General features: G+C 38.7%; 1 protein-coding gene across 1 annotated transcript in view; it reads right to left on the minus strand.

Annotated features, from left to right (window-relative positions):
* The window catches only part of LOC142160707 (pancreatic lipase-related protein 2-like), a 28710-nt gene extending 14367 nt beyond the window's left edge, over window positions 1-14343 (minus strand). The window contains exons 1-3 of the mRNA XM_075215585.1: window positions 14269-14343; window positions 11728-11813; window positions 187-341 (exon numbers count right to left, since the gene is read on the minus strand). Coding sequence (XP_075071686.1) covers window positions 187-341; window positions 11728-11776 — 204 coding nt within the window. The 5' untranslated portion in view covers window positions 11777-11813; window positions 14269-14343. The remainder of the gene's footprint in view (window positions 1-186; window positions 342-11727; window positions 11814-14268) is intronic.
* Window positions 14344-17109: the final 2766 nt, after the last annotated feature.

Raw genomic sequence — 17109 nt, forward strand, 5'->3', positions numbered from 1 at the left:
TGCGCTCAGGCCGTGTAATTGTACAACTGAAGGAAAACATTCACTGAGAACCAAACTTACTTTGTCAAAACTAAAAGGGCCGGGGAGGAATCTCTAATCCCTGTCCCTAATCCTCCCCTGTATTGTGCTGTCACACTAAGTATAATCTCAGAATTTAGGATGCTATATAGACAGGATGGGACTCACCTGGTGCTCATCGGGATTTTCCCTTGTAAGGAGGAAGAAGCGGGTGTTTATTTTTTCGGGGGTCCAGGGCAGGGGTATCCTCAGTCTCTGGGGGGTCCCAGACCAGGGCGGTTTATCTGAGAAGCAGCCGTGCCCATCATAGCAGACTTCTCTACCTGTCAATCAAAGACCAACTCTGGTGACAAACAGATATACTCTCCTAATTTAATATATCATCATCATCATTTATTTATATAGCGCCACTGATTCCGCAGCGCTGTACAGAGAACTCACATCAGTCACTGCCCCATTGGAGCTTACAGTCTAAATTCCCTAACAAATACACATACACAGAGAGACAGACACAGACTAGGGTCAATTTTGATAGCGGCCAATTGACCTACCAGTATGTTTTTGGAGTGTGGGAGGAAACCGGAGCACCCGGAGGAAACCCACGCAAATACGGGGAGAACATTCAAACTCCACACAGATAAGGCCATGGTCAGGAATTGAACTCATGACCCCAGCGCTGTGAGGCAGGAGTGCTAACCACTGAGCCACCGTATACCCTTGAATAAATATTTTTTGTTATTTATAATTTTCTTTTAAAATTAAGTGTTGATGAACCTCCCTCCCTCTGACCTCCGCTTCATCCACCTTCAGAGACTGACCTTAGACCTGGCTTGTCATATCTCCACAAGGGACAAACACTGAATGTTGTACGTTTCTCCGATGGAATTTGGCCATAAATGTTACATGCATTATTTCCTCTATAATTACTATTCCCTCAAGAATCCAATTCTTTCCAGAACTCTATTTATATCATACTTGCCAACTCTCCCGGAACGTCCGGGAGACTCCCGCATTTTGCGTGAGTCTCACGGACTCCCGAGAGAGTGTGGCAATCTCCCTGATCTGCCCAGAAGTGGGCAGAATACGGTTCAAACGCCGCGATTCACCGGGAATCGGCGGGGCTAAAATGACGCGATTTTTGGGGCCCCGCCCCCTACACGCCTACCTCCTACTAGCAGCTCCCGGGAAAAAAAAAAGAAATGTTGGCAAGTGTGATTTATATTCAATAAATTCTGCAAAACGTGAAATCTACAAGTACATTGTGGACTGGAGCTCCTCAAACTGGAGAAACAAAAGCGTAACCTGAGGATTGTATCATCAGAACATCAGCTATATTAATGGGAATCACTATTGTCATATTACTGGGCGTTACTTTTGTCATCATCATCATCATCATACAGAGTTATTATTAATACATAGAAATAAGGTTCTATGAAGTTGACGTAGACGGTGCAGACAGGGGTCCTGATTGTTAGAGGGAGAGGATGTGTGATATCCACACTGGGGCTCATTAATTGAATAGTTTTTTCTGTGCGTTCTTTTGGGATTTTATACCCCACACATGTATTGGACGTATCCTGCAGTGTGATGTCTGTTAGCGCAGAGCGGACCTAGACCCGTATTCATCACCAGACGTATCTATACATCCGCTCCTTGTTCTACATGGACGTGCGTGTACCCGATGTATGTCAGACCCGGCATGTAGAGTACTCACTGAAATCACTTTGTTTATTAAAGTAACGTAAATAAAAAAATGATCACATTTGAAATGTAATATTTATATACATAATACAGTGATAACAGCTGTTATTTTATGATTTATTTATCTTTATATGTTGTGATGTGACCTCTTATTGTACAGACACATGTGTGTCATATTATTGTACAGACGTGTGTGTACTGCAGCCGATGCTGTTTATTTAGTACAACAAGTGACGCTCAGGCAGAGAATCCAACATCCTGATGCAAATCGGTCTGAACCACACACAAGTATCGTGCGCTTTATTCCCCCAATAATAAGAGCACTATTTCCAGCAATGTCTTCACACAGGACACAGCAGCAGGTGGCTGTTCCCATTGGAATCTACCTCTGATAATCCTCATTGTGTGTCCATAATGCATCATATCAGTTCCTATACTGCATCAGTAACGCTTTGTTCTTGCAAAAAAAGTTTGTTCCTCACTATTTCTACAGGTTTTTGTCCAAATTTAAGGTGTGTTTGTCCACTTTTCTAGGATGTCTTCCATTTAGAGTAGACAAGGCTAGTGTAATATATAGCCAATGGGATCCTTAGACTGCTTCTAGAGCAGCACAGAGTGTTTATTTATTTCACTGCCCCTGCATGTGACAGGGGCAGTGACACGATGTGAGGAGGGGAATGGAGGCAGCACGAAGCCACAGACTGAGAGTTATATAGTGGGAGGAGCAGGGTCCCCAGCAGCACAGAGTATATCAGGAGATGAGTGATGTGTTAGTGAGGACAGGGCTGCATGTGACAGGGGCAGTGACATGATGTGAGGAGAGGAATGGAGGCAGCAGGAAGCCACAGACTGAGAGTTATATAGTGGAAGGAGCAGGGTCCCCAGTAGCACAGAGTATATCAGAAGATGAGTGATGTGTTAGTGAGGACAGGGCTGCATGTGACAAGGGCAGTGACATGATGTGAGGATGGGAATGGAGGCAGCAGGAAGCCACAGACTGAGAGTTATATAGTGGAAGGAGCAGGGTCCCCAGCAGCACAGAGTATATCAGGAGATGAGTGATGTGTTAGTGAGGACAGGGCTGCATGTGACAGGGGCAGTGACATGATGTGAGGAGGGGAATGGAGGCAGCAGGAAGTCACAGACTGAGAGTTATATAGTGGAAGGAGCAGGGTCCCCAGCAGCACAGAGTATATCAGGAGATGAGTGATGTGTTAGTGAGGACAGGGCTGCATGTGACAGGGGCAGTGACATGATGTGAGGAGGGGAATGGAGGCAGCAGGAAGCCACAGGCTGAGAGTTATATAATGAAGTTTCCAGTTGTTTTCTCTTCTGAATTCCCCCTGTATTGGGCACACGAACCCTGTGTATAAGGGCATATCTCATGCAAGGTGCACCTACAGTGTTATAGGGGTAACTAGGGGGAACGGCCCATGATTCATAAACTGCCACCAATGGGTTTACACTAAAATCGTGTCTGACTTTGTACATGAGGTTTATGTATTTTCCTACATATATGGCAAAACCGACCACCTGAGAATTGTCCAATCAGCATTAAATCCGGATCCAGAATAATTGCGCAAACTAGTTTCTTACTCCACTTCGATAAGTGTTGCTAATCCTGAGATCTGACACCAGGCTTCTCCTGGGCTGCTGCCGACTTTCCTCTGAGCACATAAAACCTGTTTGTTCTTTCTGCCTCTAGTGATGCGAAATTGCCCAAACTGGCAACAAAGATCAATATTGACCTAACATTTGTGTGGAAATGACAGATAAGGTCGTCTTGTTCCTGCATAACTGAGCATTGTAATATAAGCCAGTTGTTGCTCTATGTGTTGATATCATCAGGTTATAGGAAGTTCTTGGCTTCTATAAAATGTTTTACACTATTGTAGTGTGACTACGGCTGGTACACACTGCAGAACATTTCTCCTAATATGATATCATTAACAATTTTACCAATGATGGAGAAAAAAACCTCCCGATCAGCAGCCAATCCCTGTGAACACACTATACAGGTGACACGTGTTACACGATTTACCTTCAGATCTGTGCTCTTCATCTGTTCCAACCATCTGCTGAAAAGGTTGTGACTGTGAACTCTGTGGAGATCCTGAGTGTGAGTGCGACACTCTGCAGAACTGGAACAATATTGTTCCATCGCTCAACAAGATGTTTAGTTTGGTTTACGATGAGCTTTGGAGCGATCATCGCTCATCGTTGGAGCGAAGACACTAATGTGATATCGGGGTCAACAGTCGTTTATCGTGTGATTGACCCGATAATTGTCTGCCAACACTGTAGTGTGTACCCAGCCTTAGCCAGGGGCTGAAGACATCGCGTCCTCAGCTTGAAAAATGTTTCCATCATATCAAAGTTGTCTGTTTACATACTTATTATAATTATACTGCTGTACGGTACTAATGCTTAGTAATTATATGTTACTGTACAGGTACTAATACTTAGTAATAATTATACTTACAGTACGGTACTAATACTTAGTAATTATACTTACAGAACAGTACTTATACTTAATAACTATACTTACAGTACGGTACTTATACCTAATAATAATTATATTTACTGTACGGTACTAATACTTAGTAAAAATTATACTTACTGTACAGTACTTATAATTAGTAATAATTATACTTACTGTATGGTACTTATACTTAGTAATAATTATACTTACTGTACAGTATTTATACTTAATAATTATACTTACTGTACGATACTTACACTTAGTAATAATTATACTTACTGTACGGTACTTATACTTAGTAAAAATTATACTTACTGTACAGTACTTATAATTAGTAATAATTATACTTACTGTACAGTACTTATACTTAATAATTATATTTACTGTACGGTACTTATACTTAGTAAAAATTATACTTACTGTACAGTACTTATAATTAGTAATAATTATACTTACTGTACAGTACTTATACTTAGTAATAATTCTACTTACTGTACAGTACTTATACTTAATAATTATACTTACTGTATGGTACTTATACTTAGTAAAAATTATACTTACTGTACAGTACTTATAATTAGTAATAATTATACTTACTGTACAGTATTTATACTTAATAATTATACTTACTGTACGGTACTTATACTTAGTAATAATTATACTTACTGTACGGTACTAATGCTTAGTAATTATATGTTACTGTACAGGTACTAATACTTAGTAATAATTATACTTACAGTACGGTACTAATACTTAGTAATTATACTTACAGAACAGTACTTATACTTAATAACTATACTTACAGTACGGTACTTATACCTAATAATAATTATATTTACTGTACGGTACTAATACTTAGTAAAAATTATACTTACTGTACAGTACTTATAATTAGTAATAATTATACTTACTGTATGGTACTTATACTTAGTAATAATTATACTTACTGTACAGTATTTATACTTAATAATTATACTTACTGTACGGTACTTACACTTAGTAATAATTATACTTACTGTACGGTACTTATACTTAGTAAAAATTATACTTACTGTACAGTACTTATAATTAGTAATAATTATACTTACTGTACAGTACTTATACTTAATAATTATATTTACTGTACGGTACTTATACTTAGTAAAAATTATACTTACTGTACAGTACTTATAATTAGTAATAATTATACTTACTGTACAGTACTTATACTTAGTAATAATTCTACTTACTGTACAGTACTTATACTTAATAATTATACTTACTGTATGGTACTTATACTTAGTAAAAATTATACTTACTGTACAGTACTTATAATTAGTAATAATTATACTTACTGTACAGTATTTATACTTAATAATTATACTTACTGTACGGTACTTATACTTAGTAATAATTATACTTACTGTACGGTACTCATAATTAGTAATAATTATACTTACTGTACAGTACTTACACTTAGTAATAATTCTACTTACTGTACGGTACTCATAATTAGTAATAATTCTACTTAGTGTACGGTACTTATACTTAGTAATAATTATACTTACTGTACAGTACTTATAATTAGTAATAATTATACTTACTGTACAGTACTTATACTTAATAATTATACTTACTGTACGGTACTTATACTTAGTATTAATTATACTTACTGTACGGTAGTCATAATTAGTAATAATTATACTTACTGTACAGTACTTAGACTTTGTAATAATTATACTTACTGTACGGTACTTATACTTAGTAATAATTATACTTACTGTACGGTACTTATACTTAGTAATAATTATACTTACTGTACAGTACTTAGACTTTGTAATAATTATACTTACTGTACGGTACTTATACTTAGTAATAATTATACTTACTGTACAGTACTTAGACATAATAATTATTCTTACTGAACGGTACTTAGTCATAATAATTATACTTATTGTACGGTACTTATACTTAGTAATAATTATACTTACTGTGCAGTACTTAGACTTAGTAATAATTATACTTACTGTGCAGTACTTATACTTAATAATTATACTTACTGTACAGTACTTATACTTAGTAATAATTATACTTACTGTACAGTACTTATACTTAGTAATAATTATACTTACTGTGCAGTACTTAAACTTAGTAATAATTATACTTACTGTACAATACTTAGACATAATAATTATACTTACTGAACGGTAGTTAGTCATAATAATTATACTTACTGTACGGTACTTATACTTAGTAATAATTATACTTACTGTACAGTACTTAGACTTAGTAATAATTATACTTACTGTGCAGTACTTAGACTTAGTAATAATTATACTTACTGTACAGTACTTAGACATAATAATTATACTTACTGAACGGTACTTAGTCATAATAATTATACTTACTGTACGGTACTTATACTTAGTAATAATTATACTTACTGTACAGTACTTATACTTAGTAATAATTATACTTACTGTGCAGTACTTAAACTTAGTAATAATTATACTTACTCTACAATACTTAGACATAATAATTATACTTACTGAACGGTAGTTAGTCATAATAATTATACTTACTGTACGGTACTTATACTTAGTAATAATTATACTTACTGTACAGTACTTAGACTTAGTAATAATTATACTTACTGTGCAGTACTTAGACTTAGTAATAATTATACTTACTCTACAATACTTAGACATAATAATTATACTTACTGAACGGTACTTAGTCATAATAATTATACTTACTGTACGGTACTTATACTTAGTAATAATTATACTTACTGTACAGTACTTAGACTTAGTAATAATTATACTTACTGTGCAGTACTTAGACTTAGTAATAATTATACTTACTGTACGGTATTTATACTTAGTAATAATTATACTTACTGTACGGTATTTATACTTAGTAATAATTATAATTACTGTGCGGTATTTATCTTTATAATATTTACCCTTACTTTACGATATACATACTTTATAATAGTCAATATAAGTTACCAGACTCCCAAAATTAATTAGTCTTCTGACTCGTATGAGGGTAGACGATGGGAGAAGTGACAGAGATCTGGGCTCTGGTGATGACGTCTACCTGGGAACAGACTCCGGCAGCCATAATGATATAGAATCTGGTGGGATCTGGAGACAAGTCCCCTGCTGGGATCTGGTGCTATCTGCTCTGCTGGATATTACAGTGTGTTATATTATAGTGTTTGGTATATCGGTGTGTTATATTACGATGTGTTATATTACGATGTGTTATATTACGGTGTGTTATATTACAGTGTTATGTTACGGTGTGTTATATTACGGTGTGTTATATTACGATGTGTTATATTACGGTGTGTTATATTACAGTGTTATGTTACGGTGTGTTATATTACGGTGTGTTATATTACAGTGTTATATTACAGTGTGTTATATTACGGTGTGTTATATTACAGTGTTATGTTACGGTGTGTTATATTACAGTGTGTTATATTATGGTGTGTTATATTACGGTGTGTTATATTACAGTGTGTTATATTATGGTGTGTTATATTACAGTGTGTTATATTATGGTGTGTTATATTACAGTGTTATGTTACGGTGTGTTATATTACAGTGTGTTATATTATGGTGTGTTATATTACAGTGTGTTATATTACTGTGTGTTATATTACAGTGTGTTACACATCGTGCCAACGCCATCATTGCCAGGGTAATATTTCTGTTCAGTGTGGTTCATATTCAAACAATAAAGATATTTCATCAGACAATGAGGATTGTATTCCTGCCCACACAACATAACTCTCAGTATTCAAACATTGTTGTTTGCAATAGTTATTACGTTTTCCCTCAGGGCTATAACTAACAGCCGGTGATATAAGGACAAGTCTTCTCTATGTAGGAGACTCCTGCAGTAGTTACCATGAAGGACATTTAACCTCTCAGATGTCTATGGGATATCGGGGTCTATTTTCCAATATCCACCTATAAGGCTGCTTATTGAGTCAATAAAATATCATTAGTATCTCACCGAGGCAGCTGACCGATACTGGTCCTAGGCATAGCAGTGAGGGTTAAACTTTGTGATCTGCGCATGCGCAGTGGTCCTAAAAGCCCTGTCTTTATACAAAAATATATCTAAAAATACAATAAAAATATGTTTAAAATGTTGCTCAATAAAAAAATGCAGAGTTTTACATAATATGGACCTTCCAATGTCTTTAGCCTGTTTGTAGAATATTGGACAGTGACCAAGCAGATTCGCCCTCCTGCAGCTTTCACTAATTACATTGTTTTCTGGCTTCTACCGTCTGTGTCTTCCAGCAGTGTAGCCAGCATTGGACTGGCCCAGCGGGGTCCTGGGTAGATCCCTGGCGGGCCCCACTCCCCTTCACTAGGTGGTGGAATGCGATCACCAGGGCCCCCACAGAGGATGACGTGTAGGAGCAGTCTGTGCTGCTGGTAATGCAGAGAAGTTTCCTGCTTACTGCCTGTGCTGTGCTCTGATTGGCTAAGCGACTGTCTCAGCCAATCAGAGCACAGACACGCTCCCCACCCATACTGCCATGGAGGAAGCGCTACAGGAAAAGGTAAGTTTGTGTGTCAGTGTGTATGAGAGTGAATGTGATTCAGTTTGTGTGTATCAGAGTGTGAGTCAGTGAGTATGACAAATGTGTGTATGAGAGAAGGGGTGTGAGTCAGTGTGTATGAGAATAGTGTTAGTGTGCATGAGCAATGTATTAGTGTGTGTCAGTGTGTATGAGAAATGTATTAGTTTGTGTCTGTGTGTTGCTATTGATGTAAGATTTGGGAAGGGAGGGCTAGAGCGTTCACTCATGACTCGTCTTTTCATATTTATTGTACCTATCCTGTTCTCCCAAACAGGAGCCCAACATTTCAGGATCGAGACAAGCAACTACTGAGCCTAAGAAAGCAGGAAGTGAAAGCTGATAGAACAGGTAGGAGAGAGCAGGATAGCTGCGAATTGTTCTGATTCTGGTGGGACAGTCCTGATATTGGGTGATTGTTCCGCTTTGTACCGATCTAGGGGCTGGGGCCCAAACTGGGCACTTTTTGCATACACTGCATTCTTATATGCTACACTAGCCATGTCCTCGGTGGGCTAACCATGCCCCCTCTAGTCACACACACAGACTGCTGGCCACACCCCCTCTGGTGGGCCCCTACCATGACACCCCCTCTGGTGGGCCCCTACCATGACATCCCCCGGTGGGCCCTTCATGTCCCAGTCCGACACTGCATGTAGTTATAGCATTAGTCAGCCATTTATTCCTGGACCCGACACATCTCTGATGTCCCCTGATACGGAGATCACTGGTGGTGAAGGCCGAGTTGGGAGCTTTGAAGTCAAAGTTAATGATGAGTTAATCTTCTCTAAACTGGAATGTGTTGGATTTCCATACCCTAAAGATATCATTTACACCATGAAGAAGATGAAAGAAGGGCACCATACTGAGAAGATCGCCAGGAACAATACAGCTTGTACTATCCAGTAGAGCACAGCTGGGATAGAAGAGCACAGACACATGGTCAAAAGTTTTGAGAATGACACAAGTATTGGTTTCCACAAACTTTGCTGCTTCAGTGTTTTTACACCTTTTTGTTAGATGTTGCTATGTTATAGTGAAGTAACATTACAAGCATTTCATAAGTGTCAAAGGATTTTATTGACAAGTATATTACGTTTAAGCAAAGAGTCAATATTTGCAGTGTTGACCCTTCTTTTTGAAGACCTCTGCAGTTCGCCCTGGCATGTAGTCAATCAACTGGGCCACATACTGACTGATGGCCGTCCATTCTTGTCTAATCAATGCTTGAAGTTGGTCAGAATTTGTGGATTTTTGTTTGTCCACCCACCTCTTGAGGATTGACCACAAATTCTCAGTGGGATTAAGGTCTGGGGAATTTCCTGGCCATTGACGAAAAATTTTGATGTTTGACCCCCGAGCCACTTAGTTATCACTTTTGCCTTATGACAAGGTGTCCATCATGCTGGAAAAGGCATTGTTCATCACCAAACTGTTCTTTGGTGGATGGGAGAAGTTGCTCTTGGAGGATGTTTTGGTGCCATTCTTTATTCATAGCTGTGTCCTTAGGCCAAATAGTGAGTGAGCCCAGTCCCTTGGCTGAGAAGAAAGCTCACACATGAATGGTCTCAGGATGCGTTACTGTTGGTGTGACACAGGGCTGATGGTAACACTCACCTTTCCTTCTCTGGACAAGCATTTTTCCAGATACCCCAAACAATCTGAAAGGAGATTCATCAGAGAAAATTACTTTACTCCCGTCCTCAGGAGTCCAATCCCTGTACCTTTTGCAGAATATCAGTCTGTCCCTAATGTTTTTCCTGGAAAGAAGTGGCTTCTTTGTTGGCTTTCTTGACACACCAGGCCATCCTCCAAAAGTCTTCACCTCACTGTGCATACAGATGCACTCACACCTGCCTGCTGTCATTCCTGAGCAAGCTCTGCACTGGTGGTGCCCCGATCCCGCAGCTGAATCAACTTTAGGAGATGGTCCTGGTGCTTGCTGGATGTTCTTTGGAGCCCTGAAGCCTTCTTCACAACTATTGAACCTCTCTCCTTGAAGTTCTTGATGATCCGTTAAATGGTTGATTTAGGTGCAATCTTACTAGCAGCAATATCCTTGCCTGTGAAGCCCTTTTTGTGCAAAGCAATGATGAATGCACGTGTTTCCTTGCAGATAACCATGGTGTTTCCTTGCAGATAACCACCCTCCTTTTAAAGCTTCCAGTCTGTTATTCTAACTCAATCAATATGACAGAGGGATCTCCAGCCTTGTCCTCGTCAACACTCACTTGTGTTAACGAGAGAATCACTGACCTGATGTCAGCTGGTCCTTTTGTGGCAGGGCTGAAATGCTGTGGAAATTTTGTTTTTGGGATAAAGTTGATTGTCATGGCAAAGAGGGACTTTGAAATTAATTGCAATTCATCTGATCACTCTTCATGACATTCTGGAGTATATGCAAATTGTATCATAAAAACTGAAGCAGCAGACTTTGTGCAAAATAATATTTGTGTCATTCTCAAAACTTTTGGCCATGACTCTACTTGCCCACTCTCCAGGAATGTCCGGGAGACTCCCGTATTCCTGGTAAATCTCCCGGACTTCCGGGAGAGCAGGCAAGTCTCCCACATCCTGCAAGTCGGTACCCAAAATGATGTGATTTGTTGCGCCCTGCCCCCTCCCACCCCCCCATCACACCCCCTCTTCCGGATCTCCTGACGGCCAACGAAAGTTGGCAAATATGATATAACAGAATCCATGGATTAGATGTGTGACGTAAGTGTCTCAGAGTAACACACATACATAGCTCTGATGATATAAATATGTGCCTGAAGAACACAGATGGGACAATATAATCCATTATAACTAGTTCAAGTTGCAGGTCCAGTCACAAAATAACATTATTTAACCATGTTCCTATGTTCACAAAATATTTCACTGATTTGGATAATTTCCCTATCAGCAGCTATAGGAAAACAGATTATTATATAATAGTTACCTAGGACTCTCCCGAGGATTAAATGGAAGATGATGAGCAGTATAAACATCTTGGAAAGGAGAATATTATAGATGATAATCTCCGCTCTGAAAATCATAACAAAGTTATAACTACATACATTATATAAGTCATTCGTTATAACTACATACATTATATAAGTCATTAGTTATAATAACTACATACATTATATAAGTCATTCATTATAACTACATACATTATATAAGTCATTAGTTATAACTACATACATTATATAAGTCATTCGTTATAACTACATACATTATATAAGTCATTAGTTATAATAACTACATACATTATATAAGTCATTCATTATAACTACATACATTATATAAGTCATTAGTTATAATAACTACATACATTATATAAGTCATTCATTATAACTACATACATTATATAAGTCATTAGTTATAACTACATACATTATATAAGTCATTCGTTATAACTACATACATTATATAAGTCATTAGTTATAATAACTACATACATTATATAAGTCATTAGTTATAACTACATACATTATATAAGTCATTAGTTATAACTACATACATTATATAAGCCATTAGTTATAACTACATACATTATATAAGCCATTAGTTATAACTACATACATTATATAAGTCATTAGTTATAATAACTACATACATTATATAAGTCATTCGTTATAACTACATACATTATATAAGCCATTACCATTATCCCTCCTCCCCGTCCAGTGTGGTAAGTTCTACAATGTCCGTAGTATTATTTTTATAATGACCAATGATAGGCTCCATGTTATATAATGACCAATAATAGAGCACCTCAGCTTCCCTGCACCCGCCCCGCAGCAGGTTCTGAAATGTTGGTGACTGGTTCAAGATGTCCCTTCTTTCTAGGAAAATTTTAAAGAATAAAATAGCACCAACTTATACCATATCATGCTCCCTCCCTGCCCGAGCCATGATACAGACATGTGGGTATAATGAGGGGTGGGCAAATCTATTGGGGAGTTTGGCAGATTTACAGTAAGTGAATTACCTTAAAAATCACCTGTGATTGGCTCAGAATTCTAGAAATAACGCCCACTGGAGGGCTGACGGCCCCTCGGACGCTCCTTCTAGGCAGAACGTCTGAGGACGCTCTACGTGGTTGAGACTATTATTACTGTATGCGCACATAGCAGCGTAAACATATTATCGTGGCGGAAATGCAGCCGCTACTGGGCCCAGGAATGCGGATATGCCAGACCCCCGCTCTGATCATCCCAGGATACATGAAGAGCGGCCCATGTAGGCCTGTGGCCCTCACCGTGCAGAGCGGAGGCCTGGGGGGCTGAGGTCCACCCTTATATCTTACACCCTATACACCCTCACTATAACATACAACTGTATTCTCTGTTTGTCATTAGCACCATTATCTATCTAGGTGTAGAAACACTGAGGCAGTTCCTTGTTATTTCCACCATTATATTACATACAGTGCACTGACTCCACTTGTCATTAGCACCATTACCAGACCTGTCTACAAGAGATTGGTGTTCCACCTGCATGCACTGATTGGCTGAGTAAGAGGGGGAGGAGCTATTAGTGTTAGGTGCCAGCTAGGTGCCTGGGATTATGTTTTCTATTAAAGTGAAATAACAGGGTGCAGAGAGCCTGTTATTAAAGAGTTCCGACAAAAGCATTTGAATTTCAAGAAACAATAGAAGAAAATTGCAAATCATCCATTCAAGCTCACAAGTCAGCGCCAATGACCAGTGCACACCGGTGTGATTGGCATCTGAACCCAGGCGATCCGATCTGAACAGAATTCTGGGCTCTCACATATTTCTAATAAGAGAAACAATTTAGAAAGTTTCGAGTTTCTACAAATATCGGTTCTATATAGACAGCGAATCAGTTTGTGAAGGTTTCATTGAAACAGTTTTTGGAGGAAAAATGTTTTTCTTTTAAAATTTGTTCTTGAAAAACAAACAAAATAATAATAAAAAATTTAGAACATTATTCATTATAAACGTTTTGTACAAATCATTAAGAACATTATATAAACTGTATCTCCAATAAGAGAAGTAACTAAACGGCCGGGGAATCGCTCATCCCTCCGACATCCCATATATAATAATTAGTCAAAAGTGAAAATAATTAAAAACAAATTGATCTGAATTGATTCTGATATTAAATTACATTCCTATAGTTATTCCTATAAGTTCACAATCTGAATAACATCAGAACAGGTTATAGGATTTAGATTCATGTAACAATCATTGTACATATGGAGGTATCTCAGTCACTACCTGTTACTGCACATTTGCAGCTTATTAATAAATCACCCACAATATATTTAGTTACCAATATCCTAAACTACTGGAGGAATCCCACACCCCAATACTGTCACTGACCCAGGGCTGCTAAAAGATTATTCTAAAGTTTTGGTTTATTCCAAATACTTTATGAGACATGAAAGTTACATCTAACATCATCTTGGTGCTGAAGAGGTTAAACCATTGATCATGTGAACATATGTCAGACAGACGTGATCACTCACCTGTATGGAGGACGCTGTGAGCTGACAGTTCCACCTGGTGTATCAGAGACATACGGACAGATCAGGAACTAGCAGACGAAGCACCAGGATTAGTATGTAAATTCTCTGTGACGTAATGTAATGTACACATCAAACTAATTGCAGACTGTGACCTGCGGATGAAGAGGAGGGTTATTAATGTGAGGTTTCTATTGTCTGTACCCCCCACCCCCAAAAGAGGAAAGTTTACTGCACTTCTGTCCAGCAGAACTAAGAGAGAACAATCCTATATGTCAGTGCTTCTTACAGGACAGGATGTGTTTACTGTAGATTAGAGATGAGCGTTTCGGATGATGTGAAATCCGATGAAATCTGCTGTTGGGGATCCGAGCGAAACCAAGTCGTGACTCAATTCCTCCCGCCAAACTCGGATCTCAAAATGAGGCAAAACGTCATTTCTGGGATTTTTTATTTTTTGTTTTAAAAAATACTCTTGCGAATTTTGGGTCGCCAACTTTTGTATATATAGTCCTCTCTATAGACAGCGTGTACGGAAGAGGATAGCTGCAGTGCTCATAAAAGACCTTTAAGGGTGAACCAGGGACATAGGGAAGCAGTAGAATCCTGTCATTATTGTAAAGCAGTTCTGTAGAATAGTCAGATACAATAGTTTGCTGATCAATTGCTTTTAATTTCAATCTTAATACACTTTACTGAGACTAGTGGCTACTGGTTGTTAATGCATTGTATATATATAATAGTACTAGACAGTATATACAGACTGAGTTAGATGGATATCATTCTGAACTAACTAGTATATTCTTTGAGAAAAACACTGTGCTTTCGATGTCAGAAGCCAAAAAACAAATAGATTTATTTATTTTATAAGTGAACATTTCTCTAGTGACAGTAATGTTGTGCGGGGCAGTGACAGCTGAAATCATTTTGAAAATCCTGGGTGTTTGCGTGTGAGATTGACCAGCAGTTTCACACTCCGAGAACAGGTTATATATTATTATATTCTAATCTTTTCTATTTTTTTTAGATATGTCAGTTTTGAAAGGGTCATTCAGTGGCATTCATATTAGAAAAAAAGGTTGTTTGCGATTAGGGTCAGCACACAGCTGCACACCCCAATGAAGTAAAGAGGGTGTACTTGTCTTTGACTCAGAACAGCACAACAACCCCCCCAATAAAATATAAAAGTTGTTTGTTAGAATTATATTGTGGAGCAGTGTCCTAAGAAGATAACATTCCTTCCTTACCCTACCTCATTGGGCGTTCCCCTGGTGTGGTGACATCTACAAGTAGCTCCAATCTGTTCCAATAACATTACTCCTCTTCAGGGCCGCCATCAGGGGGGTATGACCACTACTGCTGTGAGGGGCCCAGACAGAGTAGGGGCCCGGATAGACCTCTCTGTCTGTCCGGGCTCCCTGAAGAGGGGACATTAACTGTTCCTGGGGGAGGGGAGAAGGGAACATTAACTACTGGGGGGGGGGGCATTAACTGTGATTGGGAGGAAAGAGAGGGGGACATTTACTGTGGGGGGGAGAGAGGGGACCTTAACTATGGAGTGGAAGGAGGACTTTAACTGTGGAGTGGGGACCTTAACTGTGGAGGGGGGGAAGAGGGGGACATTTACTGTGGGGGGAGAGAGGGGACTTTAACTGTGGGGTGGAAGGAGGACCTTAACTGTGAAGGGAGGGAGAGGGGGACCTTTACTGTTCAGGGGGGGACCTTAACTGTGGAGAGGAGGGTAGAGTAGGACCTTGACTGTGGAGTGGGGGAGAGGGGGACCTTAAATGTGGAGGGGGGAGGAGAGGGGAACCTTAACTGTGGAGGTGGGAGGGGTGAAATTAACCATGATTGGTGGGGAGGGGGGCATTAACTGTGATTGGGGGGAAAGTTTACTTTGGGGGAGGAACATTTACTGTGATGAGGGAGTGGGGGGAATGTACTGTGATGAGGGATAGGTGGCACATGTATGGTAACATAGACAAGCATGTGACCATGGATGACCTGCATTGGGTCACACACTTACCTCACACCCATCTTACATCCCCTGATCCAAATCCATGGAGGACGATCTTTTCATTTTCTGCCAGAATGAAAATGTGATTCCCAGATATTTGTTGCTGTGATAACCTGAGAAATTGACATAAAAGTTCACATTTCCTCTTCATATACACAGAGCAGAATATGTTACAGCAGGAAGCTCACCGGTCACGTAGCAGACCTGCTCTGATTATCTCTTCTCATTTACATCACTTTGCATCAATATCTGACATCTTCACATCTTTAAAAACTCTTTATTCCAACTGGGGAGAGCTCCAGGCTTAAGAGATCATTGTTTATATATTATACAGTATATCTGATAATCTGGCCCCTACTGTAAGTTATAAAACAAGTGCTGCCTTACAGATCACCGGAGGCCGAACAGAATCTTAATATACCTAATAAATTAGAGGAGCTCATTCCGTACACGTTATATCACCATTAATTTATAAAAGTGGGAGTGGTTTGATTAACATCACAATAAAACATCTCATTTAATAAGAATTCATTATGTAGTCTTCTTATTTCTGACTTAATCAACTTATCACTTTAAAAATAATAGGAAATCTGGAGACAATTTTAATGATTATTATTCTTCTTATTTTTTATTTATAAGGCGCCACAATAGGTCCGCAGCGCCGTACATGACATATACAGACAGCAGCGATAACACATAAGAGTTTCAGTGGTGAGAAAAGGGTCGAATCTTGGATAAATTCCGCAGGTGGAAGTAGCAGGATTTTGGGAGTGACTGAATTTGAGGTTTGAAGGAGAGGGAGGAATCAAGGATGACCTCTAGACAGT

The sequence above is a fragment of the Mixophyes fleayi genome, chromosome 6, assembly GCF_038048845.1.
Source record: "Mixophyes fleayi isolate aMixFle1 chromosome 6, aMixFle1.hap1, whole genome shotgun sequence".
Taxonomy (NCBI): domain Eukaryota; kingdom Metazoa; phylum Chordata; class Amphibia; order Anura; family Limnodynastidae; genus Mixophyes; species Mixophyes fleayi.